Below are 22,145 nucleotides of genomic sequence, written 5' to 3' on the forward strand. Positions count from 1 at the left end.
GACCCGTGTCCACGGCTCTGTGTGCAGTTGACGTATCTTATTCACGCACGTCCTGACAGCAAATCCTCCCCCACCCTCCCACCAAGACCTGCTAAGGGTTCCTTTCACCATACAAAAGACAGGTTTCAAAGGGACATGTTGAGTGGCATCGTGATGACCTTCTTGGAAAGCTGCATGGTTTGTGGCTAAATGATGCTTTCCGAGAAAATGAAGAAAAAAGTCCCAGGAGAAGGACAGGTGCAGCTGAGTACAGCCAGAGAAAGTTGTAAAGTCCACTTGGCTGGCAGAAGGGAGGAGGGAGAACAATGGGAGACAATCTGTGAAGTCTAGGAGTTCCTGAGTGTGGATACTGACCGTGGCCTCGGCTGTTAGAACTAAGTTTCTTCTGACCATGAACTTTGTGTCACTGTGTCTTGCATTCAGCTGTGTCCGCAGTACTGGCCAGAAAATGGAGTGCACAGGCATGGCCCCATCCAAGTGGAGTTTGTGTCTGCTGATCTCGAAGAGGACATCATCAGCAGGATATTCCGTATTTATAATGCAGCCAGAGTAAGAGGCGGGGCCCGCGTCGCGGTTACTGTGCTTTCCTTCTTTTGTCACTCATGGGATTTTAGAGAGCCCACTCTAGGTCAGTCACTGCTCGGGGTGGGGGGAGGGAGAGGGGACGGCGCTGGAATATTCCATCTCGGTCTTGCAGAGAATGAAGTAGACTTTTCTCCTGAGAACCAAAACAGCAGAATGGACACTGACTGCGTCATGAAAGGCTGTGGTTGTCCGAGGACGGCTTGGGGCTTGGGGGCGGGGGCCCTGCATGGAGGGAGGATCAGAAGTTCAGTTGTAGACATGCTGGTTTGTGATGACTGTTGGACGGCTATGTGAGGATATCGGGTAGGCCCTGACTGTGGGAGGACCAGGTGCAGGTGAGGTCCGGGCTAGAGAGAGAGAGACACATGTGACTTCCTGGAATGCTGGGGATATTCCAGACCACGCGACTGAATGGAAGTCATCCAGTGTGAGACAGAAAAGAAAAAGGAACCCAGGGACTGAGCCTGAGGGCCGGGAGAAAGGGAGACTGAGGCAGAGGAGAGGCTGCATGGCCAGCTTGGTGGGGAGGGTGAGCAACTGAGTCTAGGTGACTTGGCCGCGGCCGAGTCAGAGCCGTCGTCGCTTTCCTAACGTGAGCTAAGCACCACTTTTTTGAATCCTGCAGTTCAGTGTAGTCTAGACTAAAGATTAGTCAGATACCGGTACCCTACCAAGACTCACATCAATACTCCAAGCCATATGGCACGCACAGGGAAGCACAGTGTCACCTCCACCACACTGGCCCACAGACATCTCCAAATTAGCATCCTTTCCCTTAGCAATTCACCTGTAGTGAAAGTGAAGCCAGTTTCCCACTTAGACACCCAATGAGGGTAGCGCTGTGTTGTGTGTGATTTCTCACTGGGCTTCTGCCAGCCAGTAGGCACTCAGCATGGCTCCTGTCTGGCTTGTCCTTTCCAACACCAGGTGTTCCACCCCAGCTCAGGATTACAAATCCTTTGGCCCTTCCGGGCTGGAGTTGCCGCCTGTGTTACTCGTGGCTAGGACTGTCCTTGAGCAAAGTCTGGCTTTGACAAGAAGATGAACTAAGTGGGACCAGCCCCCTGCAAGGCCCCGAACTAAGCACTGCCTGTTTCCCCTCCACTCCCCCACATTGTTGCCTGCTTCTATGCAGCCCCAAGACGGATATCGGATGGTGCAGCAGTTCCAGTTCCTGGGCTGGCCGATGTACAGGGACACACCGGTGTCCAAGCGCTCCTTCCTGAAGCTCATTCGCCAAGTGGACAAGTGGCAGGAGGAGTACAACGGTGGTGAAGGCCGCACAGTCGTGCACTGCCTGTAAGTGCCCCTCGGAGGAGCAGCCGGGGCCCCACCGGTGGCTCTCACCTCCCAGCTCCCTGTCTGGTGTCTCCCTGTTCTTGGAAAAGAGGAAAAGATATAAGCAAGTCTCGGGGAAAGGGGATGATCAGAACCTCATGGAGGTTCAACTGGTTTTTGTAGGAAACAAAGTTAGGTGCTTTTGGCACCTGGGTGGTGCCTTGCTTCGTTTTCTGTTGCTGTAACAAAATGCCTGAAAGCCCAGAATTTGTAAAGAACAGCAGTTGATTTGACACCTGGTTCTGGAGACTAGGAAGTTCAAGAGCATGGCGCCAGCATCTGGTGAGGGCCTCGTGCTGCATCTCAACGTGGTGCACACGCATGTGGCGACACAGACCCAGCTGCTGGCTTAGGTCTCACCTCCTCCAGTGCCATCGTGGGGACCCCATCTAACCCCTAATCACTTCCCAAAGGCCCACTGACATGAGAGTTTGAGGATTCAGTTAACAGTCCATCAGCTTGTAGGGGACATAATCAGCCCACAGCAGGGGATGCGTCACTGTTAGAAAAATAAGCATTGGTCCTACATTTGGGACTGCTCCCTGCCCAAAAGAAGAAGAAAAACCAATTGAGTAGGTTCAGTGAGATCACCTGGCTCTAGAGAGCCCACTGTTAACTTTCAGGAATTTTCTGAGCTGGTCGTTAAACTGCTGGTAACTCAAAGTCATCTATAGTGGAAGTACTACCTGTGGAAATTGGCAAAGGCTACAAATGCAGGCTCCCTCCCACCCAGCCAAGGCCAGCTGGCCATCACATTATTCAGTAATTCTATTGGAAATCACATCAGAGGTTTCAAAGAAGCTTCCCCTTTGTGAGTGTGAGTGTGTGTGTGTGTGTGTGTGTGTGGTTTTTAGGAGAGCTTTTTTCCAAGAAATGTGGAGAGGATTTGGTTACAGCCAGCAAAGTGTGGCTTCCAGGCGGGCAGTTTTAACAGGTGCTAGGATATGAGAACCTCGGCAGCACATTGAAATTCATGGGGAGCTTAAAAATAGGTAGGTAGGTAGGGAGGGAGGGAGGGAGATAGATAGATAGATAGATAGATAGATAGATAGATAGATAGATAGATAGATAGATAGATAGATCAGCCCACCCACAGGCCAAACCCAAACCTATTAAATGCTTTCTCTTTAAAACTCACCTTTCTCTTTAAAACTCCTCGATTACTTCCTTGGGCAGCCCAGATTAAGAGCTGCTGCATAGAGGGTATCAGATTTTCCAAAGCACTCTCACCTGTGTTTTCTCGTTGGCAGTGATATGTAGCTAATCAACCAGCTGGGATTGGCTTAATGGAACAGGCAATTAAAAAGTCATGGCAGTTAAGGAAGATGTTTAGAGAATTTGTGGAAACTTAAATTATAAAATGAATGTCACTGCTCAGTGCCAGTAGAAGCACACAATAGGATCTCCCCCAAATTGAAATCAAACTGGCCGGCGTCACGGCTCAATAGGCTAACCCTCCGCCTTGCGGCGCCGGCACACCAGGTTCTAGTCCTGGTCGGGGTGCTGGATTCTGTCCCGGTTGCCCCTCTTCCAGGCCAGCTCTCTGCTGTGGCCAGGGAGTGCAGTGGAGGATGGCCCAAGTGCTTGGGCCCTGCACCCCAGGGGAGACCAGGAGAAGCACCTGGCTCCTGCCATCGGATCAGCGCGGTGCGCCGGCCGCAGCGCACGGCCGCGGCGGCCATTGGAGGGTGAACCAACGACAAAGGAAGACCTTTCTCTCTGTCTCTCTCTCTCACTGTCCACTCTGCCTGTCAAAAAAAAAAAAAAAAAAAGGCAAACCGAAGTTCTACTCTGAGCAGACTGTCCCTAGTGCAATGACGGGTCTGGCTGAGGCCATGGGTACCCTCAACTCTTGGAGCTCCTGTAGTGCTGCTCCCACCTGGCGCCCTCAGCCTCTCCCAGAGCTCAGCCTCTGCCTCTCACTGGATCGGATGGTGAGGGTGTCTCCTGGTGCAGGAAACGTGTGAAAGGTCTTGGGCAACTCCTCTCGCGCTTGGAAGTCAGAAGTCCCAGTCCTCTGTTCTCTGAAAGTCTATTTACTGATCTCCTGCTTCCTTCTCCTGGGCTCAGTACATTCTGGCCTCTCTGGGGAGGGGGCTGCATTTGCCCTAGTTGAGTATCCCACATTGGAAAACCTGGATTGAATACACAGCTTCAATCCTCAATTCCAGCTTCCTGCTAAAATGCCCACTGGGAGGCAGAGGTGACAGCTCAAGTATTTGGACCCCTGTCACCCACATTGAATGCAAGGTGTTCAGGCTCCTGGCTTCTACCGCCCACAAGCACTGGGGAAGGTAACCAGCAGATGGGAGGTCTCACTCCCTCTCCCCTGCCTCTCAAATAAAAAATAATAATTTTTAATGTTTTAATCTCTGTGTAAAAATTCCAAAAAGCTTTTAGTTAATAATTCACGTCCCATTTTAATTTCTCTAAGTCATGATACAAGGGGTCTTCAAAACATTCATGGAAAATGCATATTATGAAAAAGGGCCAGTGCTGTGGCACAGTGGGTTAAAGCCCTGGTCTGAAGTGCCGGCATCCCATGTGGGCTCCAGTTCAAGCCCCAGCTGCTCCACTTTCAATCCAGCTCCCTGCTATGGCCTGGGAAAGCAGCAGAAAATGTGCCAAGTCCTTGGGCCCCTGTACCCACGTGGGAGACCCAGAAGCTCTTGGCTCCTGGCTTCAGATAGCTCAGCTCTGGCCATTGCAGCCATTTGGGAAGTGAACCAACGGATGGAAGACCTCTCTCTCTCTCTCTGTCTCTACCTCTCTCTGTAACTCTTTCAAATAAATAAATCTTTTTTAAAAAAAGAAAAAGAAAAGGTTACTCATGGATTTCAAAGATAGTTTACACCAAAATATACTTCCTTTTTAATTCCATTTTCCATGAGCTTTTTGAAATGCCCTCATATAACCTCTGATCAGAATAAGTAGCAGGTTCCCCATCCTGACTGGATACAATCTCAGCAGGGAAAAAATTTGTGTTCTACTTCACGGGTGTTCAACCTGTAGGGTTTTGGAGGGTTTTTGTCTTTTTTTTTTTTAATGCTAAAAAGCGTTTGCAGCTACTTCTGCCTGTGTCTGGAGACCCCAGCATCTGGAGCTGAGACATGTCTTAGTTGCTGAGATTAGAGGCTGTCTCACAAGGGCCAAGGCTTTAGTCCACAGGACTGAATCAGCGGTGGAGGGAGCTGGGGCACCAGGATAGGCCTGCAGAGAAGATAACAAAGACCCCCCCCCCCCCCCCCCCCGCCGCCGCCCAGGTCACTGCCCCTCGTGCCTACACTCTTCCAAAGACAGCTATGGCCCTGAACACTGCCATCGCTGGTCTGGGTGGTGTCCCACAGTGGCCGCTGTTCGGCTCAACCAGGCCAGGTGGGCATCTGTTCTTTCTGCCCTCTGCCACTTCCCTGCCCCTTCAAAGCCCCCCTGGCTGTTCTCTCCTGGCCTCATTGTGGGCGTGATACCCGGGCCTGGTGAGAATGTTTATTTCTGTTGAGATTTGTAAATCTCAGAGTGTGTGTGTGTGTGTGTGTGTGTGTGTGTCAGTTGAAAGAAGTGAAGTTAGTGTAAACAAGGACTCTCCAGTACTGGCCAGCTTTGAAACCACATTAACTCCTCTTCGCTGAAGGAAGGGCCTTGCATTCGGCATAGTATAGCGCCACCTAATGGCTGTGGGCAGGCTTCCTGCCCGGAACAGACCTGCAGGAATGGAAAGGTTCCCTGAGCCCCAGATACTCAAGGTGTGCAAATAAACGAGTTTTGGGTTTTTTTAAAATATACATATGTCTTAGCTATTCAAACCAGAATGAATGAATAGAATTGATGCATCACCGTTTGGAAACGTTTGATGAAAATAACGTATGTAGACAGTGATCATCAAGAACTACCGAAGCTGATAGGGAGAAAGAGGTGCACAGGCTACTCCAAAAAGTTCACAGAAATGGAACTAAAAGATAGCTTATTGTTGGAAGAAATTTTAAGTCAAAGCATAGCTTTTTCATAGCACGTAGTTCCAGGTGAGTCACAGACTAAAAGTGAAACTCTAAAGCTTCTGGAAGAAAACACAGTTGAAAGCCTTCCTGGCCACAAGGCAATCAGAGACTTGGGGAAGCAGGACACAGAACACTGGCCATCAGCAGAAAGATTGACCGACTGATTCTTATTCAAATGAAGCCCTTCTGCTCACTCAGAGACAATGATAAGAGGGAGAAAAATTAAGACTACGGGAAGACACGTTGTGATACATTTCAAAAGACTCAGCACCAAATTGTGTGACAACTACTGACAGTCAACAGGAAAGACAGCTAACAGTTTTTCCAGTGGGCATAATTGACAGGAACTTCATTAAAAAAAAAAAGAATGGAAGGATATCCAAATAGCCAATAAATGTAGAAAAGGCACTTAACATTTGTTTTTAGTAAAATACATATTGAAGCCAGGATCAGATACTACCACAAACCCATCAGAATGGCTGAAATTTGTAAAGCCGCACAAATGGTAGCACCAGTATCGGTGAACTTGGGATTAACTGGAAATCTCCTGCACTGTTGTTAGGAAGCAATTATTATCCAGCCCAACTGTGCCAACGGTATGCCAGCGCCTGCTGGGCGGACTCGTGCATAGTCTCCAAGCTGTATGACTCTTTCCTAGGAATACACTACACAGCTGACTCACAGAACACAAGACACGCGTATGGCAGCTTTACTCATAATACTCAAATCTGAAAACTGGAAACGGCCCAGAACTTCAGCAGCTGTTGGATAAATGAATAACACAGTAGCTCAGTGGACTTCTTCCTATCAAAGAATAAACTGATACAACAATGAGGGTGATTCTCACATAGACTGGGGAGAGTATATACCATATGATTCCATCTGTACAAAGTTCAAAAACAAAAGAAACTCCTGGTGGTAGAAGTGTGAACAGAGGTTCTCTCTGGTGGTTCTGATGGTATTGATGAAGAGGAAGCAAGTGGGAAGCCCCAGGGTGCTAACCCCGGTCTGTATCTGGACCTGGATAGTGATTGGTGTGTGGTATATGCAACAGTCAAAGTTCACTGAGCTACCTGCTTACCATCCAAGGACTTTGCTGTAGTTTGTTTATTTAAAAACTGGTGTGGAATTTTATTGATCGGACTGCCATTGAAACCCATCACAAACAAGTGACAGCCAGATGCCTTGTGCTGCCTCTTTAGGAATACCCCTATAAGGTCTCCATATTTCGATAAATAAATCCTGAATCCTGACCAAGGCACGGGGCCAACCACCAGTTCCCAGGATGCACGTGAGTAGAGAACAACATGATAGATGATATCACAACAGTGCAATGAGGGAGAAAAACCCAGAATGTGGGGCTCCAACAGTGAGCCCATTTCCTACACAAATAAACTCCAGGAAAAAAATAGCAAAGAGGAACCTATGGATTAGAATACATGTCTTAAATGCAATGTGTGGACTTTGCTAAGGTGAGCATTTCTAAAAAGCAACAAGAAACTATCGGGAATCTGACCAGAAGCTTGATTGTATTAAGCCAGTAACATCTGCTTATTTTAAGTATGACAGTGGTACTCTGTTCATCTTTCTAAACAAATAAAACTTCCTTTTGCTCCTTGGAGCAGGCATTGATGCTAGAGCTGATTCAGGGATAACAGGATGAGCCTGATACATCGTGTGGTTGCAGGAAGTAGACAGATGCTCAGAACGGAGGTAGGCTTGTCCTAAGAACAAGGTCTAGCCTTGTGGGACTGCTGTTGGCCAAAGCTGGAGCAATATGAGCAACAAGATAAATCCTGATACGGTTGAATTTTAGCTCATGCAATGAATTAGCAGTGTAAGTCCATCATAAATAATAGAACCATAAAAAAGCATTTTTCAATGGGGCAGAAGAGGCAGCTGTCTTATGGTAGAATGTTGAGGACAGGGGGACATAGACAACCGCCCTTAAGCAAACATGATAGTCCTCATTATTGCACAGAGGATCCACCGATGGATGCAAAGATCAGTGAACACAAAACAAGGACAACACATTTGCAAAGTCCTGAAGTTTCTTCCTCCAACAGATGCATTAACCACAAAGAGAAAGGTGATAACTTTGCGGAGAAAAAAAAAATCCAGCCAGACCCCATCTTAGTAAGTGAGCGGGATTAACATCAGCATAGACAGCTCAACATCGTGAGCCCCTTCAAGGATGCTGAGATTTTCTTGTAGGAACGTACAACCTCACTTCCAAGTGTAAGAGGTCACAGACATCCCCTAGATGAAGAGGCAGTCGGCATTCTCCACCTTGTAGTGACTCGCAAGTGGTAGCTGGGGACCACGGCTACTCTGTGCCGCGTTCTACGTTCTGCATTTTACAGTCTACAGAATACCTGATCACATTCTTCAGGTGTGTCAAAGTCGAGTAGGACAAGGAAAGGCTGGGGCACGGCCCCAGGTGGAGGAGGCCACGGGGACACCACAGCTCAATTCAAGGTGGGCTCCTGAGTTGGCTCCTAGACCTGGAAAAAGACAACTGATGGAATCTGGACGAGGTCTACAGCTCAGCAGTGTTGTACCAGCTAGGGTTAAATAAGACATTCACATCCGGGAAGTTAGACATACAAGGGAACTCGCTAGGCTAGTTTGGCAATACTCCTATACAGCTAAAATTAATTCACAATCAAAAATTTTCTTTAACAAGAGCCTTTGTTTTAGAGATAATGAAATACAGGTGGATTCTTTTCTAAGGCCTGGTATGTCTTTGAACCCTCTAGTCACCAGTTTTCCTGGCGGGCATTTGATGAACTGGTACTCATTGGCCCAAAGCTTTCTGCTGTGGGTTCTTACAAGATGCTTTATCAGGTAATGAACTCTAGGGCTAACACGAAGCAGAGAAAGGGCTTTCTGACAGGTGGACCAAGGACCAAACTCTTGGCTAATCTGTTCTCTTTGCTTTGGGTGGGAACCCATTCTTCTGCCAAAGGCCATTTGGATATGTAAACCATCATTTGCAGAAGATACACAATTACCAAGTTTAAAATGATTCTGCTGTATAGATGTCTTGAATTTTGAGTTGCACCTGTGGTTTTCTTGGGAGGACCAGACCAAAGGATTGCACAGGCCTTGGATGTTCCCCACCCTTGCAGAGAGGAGCTGACCCAGGCAACGAGTTCACCTGGCCACCACGGCCTGCATCATGACTGCTCCACGGGGGCTTAGAGCACGTGGTCCCACAGACCACAGGTGAGCCAACCATCTGATGTCATTTGTGACAGGAACGGCGGCGGCCGCAGTGGCACGTTTTGTGCCATCAGCATCGTCTGCGAGATGCTCCGGCACCAGAGAAGCGTGGATGTCTTCCACGCGGTGAAGACGCTGAGGAACAACAAACCCAACATGGTGGATCTCCTGGTAGGACCCTGCCCCCCACCCCATCCCCGTGCCATCTGTGGGGCGTCCTTGGTTTAGCTCGGTGGCTGGGGGGGGGGGGGTATCTGTGCAGCTCCCAGCTCTGCTGTGACATTGGCTCACAAAGAAAGAGCCTGGGTCGCAGAAGCATGGGGCACTCATTTCGCCTGTCCCACTTTGCTCCGCCCCCTTTCTTCACTGTGCCTCTTTCTTTGTGTTGTCACTCGGAGACTTGGTCTCGCCTCCTCTGAAATGTGGAAATAGCTGAAACTCATAAGTGCACATCCTTATTCATTTCTCTTCCTGGCAGAGCCATCCATGTGGCTAAGCACTTTGTCTTCACAGAGGAGAAATAATCATAGCACACGAAACTGCCAGATTTTCAAATTATAGATTTTATAAATAGCTTAATCGCCTAATATGTATCAAAGCTTTGAATTTTAGTTTGACATCCAGAATATTGCATTTAATTACGGTGGCCATAGCTGAGAAAAGCATTAAAGGAGTTGAGAAACAAAGGGCCTTGTGCAATTATTAGAGTAGTTCGTGAAATCTTTTTATGTGGAGCTGTTAAATGCCAACCACTGTGACTCAAGACTAGGAGAACAGCTTAAAGGAGGAGGCCTTTAGATTAGGTTTTTGTCCTTTCCCTGGGAGCAGAGGAAGGGTGTGAAGGAAGCAGGAAGACCAAGCCAAGGTCGGGAGGATGGCCTAGGGCAGGGGAGAGGGAGGAAGAGATGGTCCAGGCAGGCAAGGTTCAAAAGCTGCCCCATCTGTGACACTGCAGGGGTGGGGTTCAAGTTTAAAATAAAACAAAGCAGCTAAAGAGAGTTGTGATTTGAGCTGATTGAGGAAGTAGCTACGGTCTCCATCTGTGAACAGAAAAGTCATTATAGCAGTGTCAGGTAATCCTGGTGACGGTCAGCTCCTGGGACATGGTCAAGTCCCACTCAGCACAGCCTACTCTCCAGGGGCAGCTGCTGTCCCCAGACACCTGTCCTGTGCTTGACAAGCTGTTTTATGTCCAGGGAGCCTGGAGCTGGCTGGGAATTTGGCAGAAGGATGCCTCCGGCCAGGTGCACACTCTCACTGTCCGTAGTTACCATGTTGGTGTCTGTGGCGCCAAGCCCGTGCAGCCGTGAGAAGCCCACGGGAAGCTCTGTCTCAGTGCTGTTACCAACCAAGCTTAGGTGACCTGAGCCACGTTAACTGTGCCAATGAAGTGTCCTTGGACAAGATCCCTGACTTCCTTGGGTTTTACTTTGACAAACTTTGTCACAGTAGCTGATTGAGGTGTTCCAACAGGAAGGTAATGCTGTTTTGTGGAGGTGTTCTGGAATCTTCAGAGGGGACAGAGATACCAGTTGATAGGGGAGGTGCCTACAGGGGATGAGGCCTTCACAACCCATCAGTCAGTTGCATACTTGAGGGGATCTTCAGAAAGTTCACGGAACATGCATATTATGAACAAAAAGCAAGGATTTCAAACTCCCCCCCACTAAAATCACCCTATTTTTTAATTCACTTTTATCCATGAACTCTTGGAAGTACTCTCTGTGCACTGAGAGGAAGACTAGGAGGCAGCCATGCGTCAGCATCTACGGGATGTTTAATACTCGCCCGCGCCCAGCACTGCCCCCAGGGCCCCCGGTGGAGTACCAGGCTTCAGTGGATGGGCTGCAAGGTCAACCAGTGTGTCCAGCGTGCAGCCTTTTCTAGAGCGAGCTAAGAACTGAGTCCCTCCCTGACACCCACAGGAGGCAGGGAGCAAGTGAGCTAAAAGCAAACTTGCAGGCAAGGGAGGCCTGAGGGGGTGTGGCATGGGTCATAGGCTGGCAGAGGATGGATACAAAGGCATGAATTTAGTGCTCTGACCATGACTTCGTTTGGAATTTAACCTCACCAGAGACAGATGTGCAGCTTCCAAACTTCTGTCCTTAGGTTAAGGCTGACCTTGATCCAAAATGAAATGCCATTTCCTTCTCACTGCAGCCTGAATTAAGCAAGTTATTAGCAGCAGACCCTACCAGGCCTTTCCTTCACCGGCTCTCTGTGCATTCATCCCTTGGGAATTTTCCTAGGCAGAAACAACGGGGCCTTTTCCAAGTCACTGGTGCAAATGACTGGACAGGAGCAATTCTTCATGAAATGAATGGAGACTCTGGTAGCTGGACCTGAAGGGAGCTAGGGGTCAAAGCCCCCTGTTCTGTAATAACTTAGGAGTTTCTGCCATTGCTGGTATTTTTTTAAATGGTTTGATTTATTTGTTTATTTGAAAGGCAGAGTGACAGAGATAGGGAGATCTTCCATCTGCTGGTTCACTCCCCAAATACCTGCAACAGCCAGCAACCTGGAACTCAACCTGAGTCTCCCATGTGGGTGCAGGGGCCCGAGCCATCATCCACTGCCTTTCCAGGTGTGTTAGCAGGAAGCTGGATTGGAAGTGGAGCAGCCAGGACTGGAACTGGCGCCCATAAGGGATTCCAGTATGCAAGCGACAGTTTAACCAGCTGCACCACAGTGCTGGCTCCAGTTCTTGGCAATTCTAATGGAGGAAACGGGTCCCTGGATGCCCAGACCTCCGCAGGTCAGCCCCACGTTTAGGGTAAGATCAGTGGTAGAGAAACGTAGGAAGGCTGTGCAGTTTGCAGAGAAATCTGTCATGGTAACTGTCAGCAGAGTCACAGACAGTATCTGGTGGCCAGGGGGAAATGTCACAGTGCTCTTTGCAGTGGGTTTGAAGCTGCCAGAACTGAACAGGAGCCCTTGTCATTTGTTTGTTTGGTTGTGCGCCTTCTGCCGTAAGTCCGTTTCTGTTTGGTTTGGTATTCATATGTGTGTGTGTTGGCTGAGAGAATTAATTAACTTAGGTCACGGTGATAAAATCTGGTACAGTTTTATGAGGCAGAACAGGCTGTCTGAGAGCTGAACACCAACTGTTGTTGTCCCAGCAGCTGAATTAGAACAGGGAGTGTGTGCCAGGACGCCCTGGGGGTGCTTCTGAGCTGGCCTGGAGGGAGGCAGTGGGGGAAGGGTCTCCTCATACAGTGACTGTGGCCCCTTCTATCCCCCACGGCCCCCTCCCCACCAGTGTGGGCTGAACGCTCAGGGAGGAACAGCACACACCTCTCCCTCGCCCCTCGTGCCTCGCGCTGGTGACATGGGCTTCTGACTTTGCAAAGTTGCCCGTTCCCATAGAAGCCTCTCAAGGGAACTCCACAAGGCCCTACCAATGATTTCTCCCTCCCGACTGTTACTTTCGGGGGCTCCGGCGGGAGGCAGGGGGTTGCCGGGAGGTGAAAGCATTTAGGACCCGAGACTGGATTTGGTTTTCAATCACAGCAGGTGCAGCTGCCTCTTCTCCTGACCCTTTTGTGAGCCCAGCTTCTAAGCCATGCATCTCTTCCCCAGCCTCATGTCCCCATCAAAGACAGGGTCCCCAGAGGGCAGACTGGCGTGGTCGGGTCTGAGACTCCCTGTTGCTGGCCTCATTAGATTCTGATGCAGTCCCCCAGCCTGAGCGCCTCTGAAGCCCTCACAGTGGCCAGAAACTGCCACTCAGCCACTTCGGTCTCCTCTCACCTTTGTCTCGACGCCTGGCTTTTGAAGCTCCCCAGGCAGGCCCTGACTTGGTAGAGAAACAGCTCTGGGGCATTGATCTTGCCTGGAGAAACAACAGCAGGTCCTCTGCGAGGAGATGGAAGCTCTCGAAGCTTCTTTCCCCCAGCCCAAGCGCTTTGCCTGCCCGGGACATGAATCTCTGGATTCCTCAGTCACCCAGATGCCCTAGGCAGGCCTGGCACAGCTGTCTCTTCAGGCACCACGTATGGGAAATAAGTGCCTGCTTTTGAGCTTCACACCGGCTGGGGCCTCCCAGTGCATGAAAGCCGAAAGAGACAGGCTCCGACCCCCAGCACAGACATCCAGGGCCTTCTCAGGGTCTCCATCAGGGCATGGGGATGTTCAGCCTCCTGGTCCTCTTTGACTCTAGGTCTACCCCACACCTGAAGGTCCCGCCTTCCTCTTCATGCACCAGACAGCATGGCCTCATCACCAGGCATCATCATCATCCAGCATGGCCCTGACCACCTCTGCCTTCTACCTTGTGCACGTTGCCAGTTCCCTTCTCCCACTCCCTTTTTTGTCCCAGTGACCCCCCATTATTACCCCCAGCCCCTTCCCATCTTGGCCTCTCCTTCTCAGGGGCAAGACAAATTTCTGCTGAACACACATGCCCCCGGGCATCTTGGCTTCTCCGGAGTCAGCCCAAGCAAAGGCCTTTCCCATTGATGAGAAACGCATCTCTCTGCTGAGATAGTAAAGATTTACCTGCCAATGTGCCACTGCAGGATCAGCCAGGGTCTTCCCTGAGTTCCATTCCATTCAACATGTATTTGTCAGCCTCAGCTCTGTGCCCAGTATTGTGCTGGACATCATGGTGGATGCAAAAGTAGTAGAAGACACAGGCTTACCCTCATGGAGCTTGTGACTCGGTGGGAATGCAAAACCGAAGTCCTCTCTTGAACTACAGTTTTTCTCATCTGTAAAATGGGGAGAAGAATATTAAGACAGGCACTAAAGGCCACCTGCTGTGTGATTCCCTGTATGTGCCATATGCAGGCAAACCATCAAGGCAAAAAGCAGAATCAGGGTTGCCAGGGACTGGCAGAATGGAAGTGACTGCTGATAGGCTTGGGTTTTCCTTTCAAAGTGATGGAAACGTCCTCATTTAGACAGAGTACAACTCTGTCAATATGCTGAAGACCCCTGAACTGTTCCTAAGACAAAATCACAAGTTAAAGATCGAACCGGCTCTTAACGGTCTGAGAATCAGGCAACGTCGCAGTTTTAAAACAGAGTGGGTGTTCCAGTGCACTGAGCAGAGGAGGTTGGTTTCCTAGGCGGGAAAGGGCTGTAGACAGAGACAGGACACAAAGTAGACCAGTCCTTTCTAAGTACCATCCCTTGTAGGTGTAGGGCAGAGGGCACTTCCTTATGCTGGTGCGGGCACACTCACCTCTTCCCACTGCTTTGCAGCAAGTCTCCCACTTTGTGAGAAACTGACCCATTTTAAAGTCTCTGACTTCATTTGCTGCTTGCCCAAGGGACTCTACCTGGCCTGATCTGTTAGAGCCTAGCACAAGAGCCTGGTCCAAACCAATAGCTTCCTGTGAATTCTATTTAAAATGAGTAACCTTTAAAAAGATCAAGTTTAGTGCGTGGGTGACATGTCAGTGATGCTGCCATTTTTAAACAGTAATATCGGCCGGCGCCGCGGCTCACTAGGCTAATCCTCCGCCTAGCGGCGCCGGCACACCGGGTTCTAGTCCCGGTTGGGGCGCCGGATTCTGTCCCGGTTGCCCCTCTTCCAGGCCAGCCCTCTGCTGTGGCCAGGGAGTGCAGTGGAGGATGGCCCAGGTGCTTGGGCCCTGCACCCCATGGGAGGCCAGGAAAAGCACCTGGCTCCTGGCTCCTGCCATCGGATCAGCGCGGTGCGCCGGCCGCAGCGCGCCAGCCGCGGCGGCCATTGGAGGGTGAACCAACGGCAAAAGGAAGACCTTTCTCTCTGTCTCTCTCTCTCACTGTCCACTCTGCCTGTCAAAAAAAAAAAAAAAAAAAAAAAGTAATATCAAGATGATGATGATGATGATTCAAGATGATGATGATGATGATGGGGGCTACTGGTCCTAGATGCCTACAGGGCCCAGGGCTCGTCTGTTTAAAAGACCTGGTCCTGTGAGTTCTCTTCCTTCGCTCAGTCTTCTTCACAGAGACAGGGGACACCTCTGCTGCACCTGCTCTACCGACAAGGAAACCACAGTCTGGAGTTTTGTAACCAGTGCAAGTCAAACCCAGACCAGAACCCCGATCCCTAGTCCTAAGCCCCTTGATTTTTTTGACCACCCCACAAGGCTCTCCCAGGCTGTTTTACCAGCTCAGAGGCTGGACTCAAAAAGTGCTCTTAGGATTTTTTATGGGAAAAAGGCAAGGGGGAGGGAGAAATCAGCAACTTACACAGAACCATTAGATGAAAACTCCAGATACAGTGTAGCTCAATGTATTAACCCCAGACATGTGGGCATCAGAAAAGAACGGGACCAAGGTGAAAGCGACAGTCATGAATCCTCCGTGGGTGGCTGTGTTAGTAGTTAGTTACTTGGCAAGCACTTCCAGCTGCCAGGAAAAATCTAAGAGCCTCAAGCCCACCTGGATGGATCAGTGTGTAGGATCCCCGAGCAGAACCCAGTCAGGATGCTTGCAAAAGTAATCTCGGCACATGGACCCCGTCAGACCAAGACATCCATGCCCTCCCAGAGGATTCTCAGACCTGTACACGAACAGTCCCCTGGGAGACCTAAGAAAAGTCTGTTCCCTGCACCACCCAGAGGCCCCCGGTTCTGGCAGCCTGTGGCCTGGCTTCAGCAGAGCACTGGCTTTTTCTATCTAGCTTTGTTTTTAGTTGACAGATAATAATTGTATATGTTTACGAGACACAGTGATATTTCAACACATTGTATGTATTCATTGTAGAACCATCAAGCCAGAGTAATCAGATCCTAATGAGCAGTTGGCTGCAATGGCCGGAGCTGCCCCGATCCAAAGCCAGGAGCCAGGAGTCTTCTTCCAGGTCTCCCACGTGGATACAAGAGCCCAAGGACTTGGGCATCTTCTACTGCTTTCCCAGGCCATAGCAGAGAGCTGGATTTGAAGTAGAGCAGCCGGGACTCAAACCGGCGCCCGTATGGGATGCCAGCACTGCATGTGGTGGCTTTACCTGCTACGCCACAGCAGCCAGCCTCCCACCCCCCAGGGAGTTTTCAAAACGGCCCTTGCCCAGGCCATGACCCAGATCAGTTCATCCAGGGGCCCTGGGGGTGGATCATGGCGCAAGTGCTCCTTGTAGAGGAAGACGAACAGGTGTATCCCTTCCCAGGTAACATGGCTGCCTCTGCATCCCAAGTCTGCCTTCCTCCCCACTTACTCCAGACCCAGGCTTGCGCGTCCCCTGCACAGTTTGGACAGCTGGCCACCCAGACCCAGCCTCACTTCCCTCTTTAGTATAGGAAAAGTTAACGTGCCATACAGTGTCCCACCTGCCAAACTGCACACCGTGGGGCCGGAGGAGACTGCAACTCTCCCTCTGTGCAGATGACATAGTCAGCTAACTGCTGGGTACAAGGGCAATTGAAAAAGTTCATGCAAAGTAGGATTAAAAGTTTATTTTGAGCCAGGTGCAGTGGGGCATGCCTGTAGTCCCAGCTACTCGGGAGGCTGAGGCTGGAGGATGGCTTGAGTCCAGGAGTTCTGGGCTGTCGTGCGCTATGCCAATCGGGTGTCCGTACTAAGTTCGGCATCACTATGGTGACCTCCCGGGAGCGGGGGACCGCCAGGTTGCCTAAGGAGGGGTGAACCGGCCCAGGTTGGAAATGGAGCAGGTCCAAAGTTTATTTTGATGCAGAATATTTGAAATCCATGGGGATTGACAAAGCTTGCCCCAGACCCTTCCTCAAGAGTACAGGAAGACTGGCCATGGGAGTATGGATTGCAGGGGCTATGCAGGGACCTCAGCTCGCCTCCGATTCCCCACTGGCCTCCCACACCCTCCAGTCCAGCACATGCGTGTGCACACACATTCATGCACAGCCTGCCAGGCAGCCTGTACTCTGCACACACTTTCATAGGTAGAGCTCCAAAAGGGACAGCTTACTCTCGGATACTTCAGAAAGTTTGTGGGAAAGTAGAATTAAAAGATGTTTATTTTGGTGCAAAAAAAAGTTTGAACTCTATGCATCCCCTGGCCCCCTGACTCTGATCTCCGTGAGGTAGGAACTGAGGGGTCTGGCCCACACCCCACCATCTGCAGCAGCAGAGCCCCGGCTCCCCAGAAATGCTGGTGCAGTATTTGCCAGGGGCCAGCCTGGGCCTCCTGCTGCTCTCTCCAGCCCCCAGGAGGTTGTGGCCCTCTGTAGACGGCATGTCATTAGGAACTGGGTGTGGATTTTGCAGGGGTCTTGGATGAAGAAAGTGCTGCATTTTTTAAAACTATAGATGGAAGCGAGGACCTGTCCCATCATCATCAGAGATGTGGCAGCTGTCTCACTGAGTGACAATGTGAATTTATTGGTGCCTTTGGCACAGAGGGGCCGATCGCCCTGTGGGACCTGATGGGGGTGTGTAAACCCAGTGATCTCCCCCACGATTATTAGCACACAGGGCTGCTTTGCCTTCCTGGCAGGGCGTCAGTCAGGAGGATTCTTCCTGCCTAAAGGATCTCTCAGCACAGAATCCAGCCGACAATGTGAAACCTGTCTTCACTTGGAAAAGCAGATGCGTCAGGGAGGACGCTTGCCCCAAGTAAGCTGTGTAGATTGTTCTCTTTGAATCCTCTTTGGCAGCCAGAATGGGGTGTTTGAAGTGCCTGGAGTGGCTGCAGGCCCCCAGAGTTCCCCAGACACAGGTAGCAGGTGCTGACCTAAGGCAGAGCCCCCAAAGCTGCCTGCTGGGGCTCTGGCCTTGTGACTGCTGCATCGAGCAAGCTGGGGACTTTTAAGCAATCACTTCAGGTTTAAGTTTCTCTTTAGTGTCCCGGTCTCCTTCGCAGGAGCAGGGAGCTGGGCCAGCATGCAGTGTGTGGGGGTCTTGAATAGCAGATCGCCCTCATGATGACCCTGCACATGAGAGAGGCGAGACCAGGCTGGGCTCCCGCTCCCCACCCATCTTCACGCCTGCAGCCAGCCAATGCCGCCCATGTTGGGGCTGCCAGGGACCCAGGCATACATGTTGTTTTTCCCTCTGAAGTGCAGGGAGAGCTCATGTGGCTTAATTACACTGTTCCAACGCGAGTGAGTTGCGAGAGGAAACCGCAGCAGGCAGGCCCTCATTGGTGATGAAATGTAATCAGCTTGCCGTGTCCTTAGAGCTCAGGCGCTTACCCAGGTGCTTGGAGGAGGGGACACGGCCATTCAGGGTCTTCCTCCTCCTTCCCCTTGTTTTTCTGATTCGGAAACCAGTCATCACAGAATCTCCGGGATAAGCAGCTTGCTTGTGGGGGGAGAAGATGAGAGAGGGAGCATTTGTCTTGAAATTTACAGTTACGCCTGAGACAGGGCAATTTCAGTGACTTGCTGGCAGCCGCTCCTTAGCAGGGATGGCTAAAAGCCCTTCTGGGCTTCCAGCCTGTGTTTCTAGCCAGCAGCCTGGAGTCCCCTCTAAGTGTGTTGGAATATGTTAAATGGACACCTCAAAGTCACCACCCTCAATTGCACCATTAGGTTCCTACAAAATCATTTGTACATGTAAGGGTTTGAATCTCTTAGGCACGTGACAAAATCTGTTATCCCTGTGATGCACAAAAACAAGAGAGAGAGATGATCAGAGTCCTCTGTAGCCAATATGTCAGCCTGGTGGGATGACGATGGCCTTTTAGAAGCTGGAAATCCAAACTCTTTTAAAAACTGAAAATAAAAGTATTGAATCCTGACAATAATATTAAAATGGGAATCAGAACTATAACTTTGCCTGGGGCAAACAATAGTTTCTCCAGATCGAGTTTAATATTAAAAAAAAAAGTCTACATTTGTTGACAAGCCCCTGTGTGCAGAGAGGGAGCTGGTCTGACAGGGAGAGATGCTAGGCAGGTGGAATATAAAGATTTGCAAGACGAGCGAGCTTAACAGATACCATCTCCCCTGTCACGGGGCTTCCTTCAAAGGCAAACCGGGTCTTACATCCATAGAATTCTAGATTGGCAAAGCCAGAAAACCACCTTAGCTATGATCCTCCTGACCCACCCCCTCCCTATTTTGTAACCAGAGGGGAGCTGATTGGCCCCTAAGGTCCAGGTCAGCGTAGAGCACTCGGCTGTGATGCCACAGAAGCAAATGGATTCCTGCTTCTTACATCAAAGCAGCCCTCCTTGCAGTCACACTCGAACCTTTCACTGACAAGAGGTAGAATTCACAGCACGAAGCAAGCAGTATGTTTCTGCTGATTTTGTATAATGGCCTTATTGAGAGAGAATGTGCCTACCATTAAGTTTGTCTTTTAGCCCAGTGGTTAGGACACCCGTGTCCCACACTGGAGTGCCTGAGTTGGAGTCCCAGCTCTGTCTGGCTCCTGCTTCCACTTTCCTGCTAATGCAGACCCTGAGAAGCAACAAAGATGGCTCATTCATTGTTGTTGTTTTTTTTTTTTTTTGGACAGAGTTAGACAGTGAGAGAGAGAGACAGAAAGGTCTTCCTTTTTCCGTTGGTTCACCCCCTAAGTGGCCACTATGGCTGGTGCATTGCAGCCAGTGCACTGCACTGATCTGCAGCCAGGAGCCAGGTGCTTCCTCCTGGTCTCCCATGCAGGTGCAGGGCCCAAGCACCTGGGCCATCCTCCACTGCACCCCCGGGCTACAGCAGAGAGCTGGACTGGAAGAGGAGCAACCAGGACAGAATCCGGCGCCCCGACTGGGACTAGGACCCAGGGTGCTGGCACCGCAGGCGGAGGATTAGCCTCTTGAGCCACAGCACCTGTCATTCATTGGGTTCTTGCAATGCTTGTGGGAGACCTGGATGGAGTTCCTAGTTTTGCCCGCAGCCATTGTGCACATTTGGAGAGTGAACCAGCAGATGGGAGAGTGTTTGTGCATGTGTGTGTAAGTATGTGTCTGCTTCTCAAACTTTTTTTTAAAAGTGTATACAATTTAGTGGTTTGCAGTAGATTCAGAGTTGTGCAACCATCACCCCCCAAAACCAACTCCAATGCATATTAGAAGTCACCTATTACCCTTGCTCCCAGTCCCTGGCAACCCACGGTCTATTTTCAGATTTGCACACAGTAGTCCTCTGGCCCTTATCTAAGGTTTGGTTTTCCAGAGTTTGTTGCTTACACTCAACTTTGATCCAAAAATATTAAATGGAAAATTCTAGAAGCGATTCATGAATTTGAAATTTCCCAGGAAGAAATCTTGAGCCATCCCACCGTGTCCCATCCAGGACATGAATCATCCCTTTGTGCAGCAAATCCAGACTGTGCTTACTGCTACCCAGTGGTCACCGAGCAGCCCTCTCAGCTATGCTTGTGTTCAGGTAACCCATAGGCAGACTGAGAGAGAACGCATTTACATGACTTTCCTTCTGGTATCTCATTTACACTTACGTAACATTCCTTCTGGTGTGCTTATCCTATCTAGTATCTTATAATTATTCTCTTGTTAATTATTGTTAATCTCTCACTGTGCCTAATTTACCATATATATAAAGATATAATTTAAAACATGAAATATAGGAAATGTGTGTGTAGAAAATAATATATAGCCTATGTCATGGTTTCAGGCATCTGCCAGGTCTTAGAATGTTTGCCCTGCAGATAAAGGATGACCACTATATTCTAGATATTTTGGATAAACGGAACATACCCTGCATAACCCTTTGTGTCTTTTATTCAGCATAATGCTTTCATATTCAGTTATAATGTAGAATTTATTGGCACTTCATTCTTCTTTGTAGCCAAATAATCTGAGGGATCGATAAAAAGCTCATAGAAAATGTCTACTATAAAAAAATCATGCATGGATTTTAAAAATTCTACAGTTCACTATTAATCTCATTTTCCGTGAGCTTTTGAAGTGCTCTCATATTCTATTGTGTTATTAGCTACATTTGGTCATATGTTGTCAACTGGTGAACGTTTGGGTTAAAACTCCTCTGGCGTTTATGGATAATACACTATGGACATCGGTCTATAGGTGTCTCTGTAAGCATATATTTTTGGTACTCTTGGGTGTATACCAAGAAGTAGAATTGCTGGGTTAAGTGGTAATTCTATGTTTAATACTTTGAGGAGCGTCTAAGACTGTTTTCAAGTGGCTATACCACTTTACATTCCCGCTAGCAGTGTTATGAAGGGCTCTGAATTCTCCACATCCTAGCCCTTGTGTCTTTTTATTTTAGCCTTTCTAGTGGCCACTGCTGCTACTGACTTGATTTTGTAGCATCTTCAGTGGATAGAATGACCTATGTGTCTTCACTTCTAGACTGTAAGCTCTCAAGCGGCTGAGACTTCCAAAGTCCCCAGTCTCTCACTTTAAAGGTATATTGGGTTGAATCAGATGCTGTTAAACTCTTGATTTGTCATAGTTTATATTCAAGGCTAATGTTCAGCTCTCAACTATGCATCACGCTCTGTGTATAGACTGGTGCACTACACAATGAGTGGTAAACTGTGGCCCTGGTTCGCACATACATGAGTTGTACAACTCGGGTGTTTAGGGAACAGGATGTAGATGAAGAAAAGGAAATGTCAGTGAAATTTCAATGACAAATTAGGAGGCACATTTTTTTCTAAAGAGCCAGAACTGTTTATTAATTTGGCAACATCAAAACTGAAAGGTACATTTCTTTGGGTTGTGGCTGTAACAGGTGATGGGTGGAAAGACAGGGCTGCCGGGCCGCACAAGCTGACTCTTACAGTTTTGATGAAGAAAACTGAGTTGACTGATTTAAGGACTGGTCTGTGCTGCCCAGAGGATTTCAGACATTCGCCTCTCCATACCTGGAATGTTGGTTTGCACCCCAGTTAGGACGGCTACATACTTTATCATCCAACGGGGACATTTTTGCTACTAGCTATGCCAGGACTACAGTCAAGAACCAGGACTGTCTGAGGCAAACCAAGCCTCGGGCCACCTTCATGTCCCCCACATCATCTTCCTCCTCCAAGGACAGGGCTGACTCTCACCTATGATCCTCCCTAAGATCTGCTCTCACCTCCTCTGAGCCCACCGCCCACATCAGGGGGCCAGTTCCTGTTGTCACTGGGTGACCTGTATTGTCCTCCTCACCGCAT

General features: G+C 49.4%; 1 protein-coding gene and 1 non-coding gene across 12 annotated transcripts in view; both read left to right on the plus strand.

The window, feature by feature from the left end:
• The window catches only part of PTPRM (protein tyrosine phosphatase receptor type M), an 884,286-nt gene that overhangs the window by 860,396 nt on the left and 1,745 nt on the right, over positions 1-22,145 (plus strand). For all 11 annotated transcript variants that reach the window (XM_089305318.1, XM_008261054.5, XM_089305319.1 and 8 more), the window contains 3 exons: positions 424-549; positions 1,721-1,884; positions 9,179-9,314. In XM_089305318.1, coding sequence (XP_089161444.1) covers positions 424-549; positions 1,721-1,884; positions 9,179-9,314 — 426 coding nt within the window. The remainder of the gene's footprint in view (positions 1-423; positions 550-1,720; positions 1,885-9,178; positions 9,315-22,145) is intronic.
• On the plus strand, positions 16,539-16,843 carry LOC149123799 (signal recognition particle RNA). The gene has a single exon (XR_016215191.1).

Source organism: Oryctolagus cuniculus, chromosome 10 (assembly GCF_051225735.1).
Source record: "Oryctolagus cuniculus isolate XC-2025 breed Fujian yellow rabbit chromosome 10, ASM5122573v1, whole genome shotgun sequence".
NCBI lineage: Eukaryota > Metazoa > Chordata > Mammalia > Lagomorpha > Leporidae > Oryctolagus > Oryctolagus cuniculus.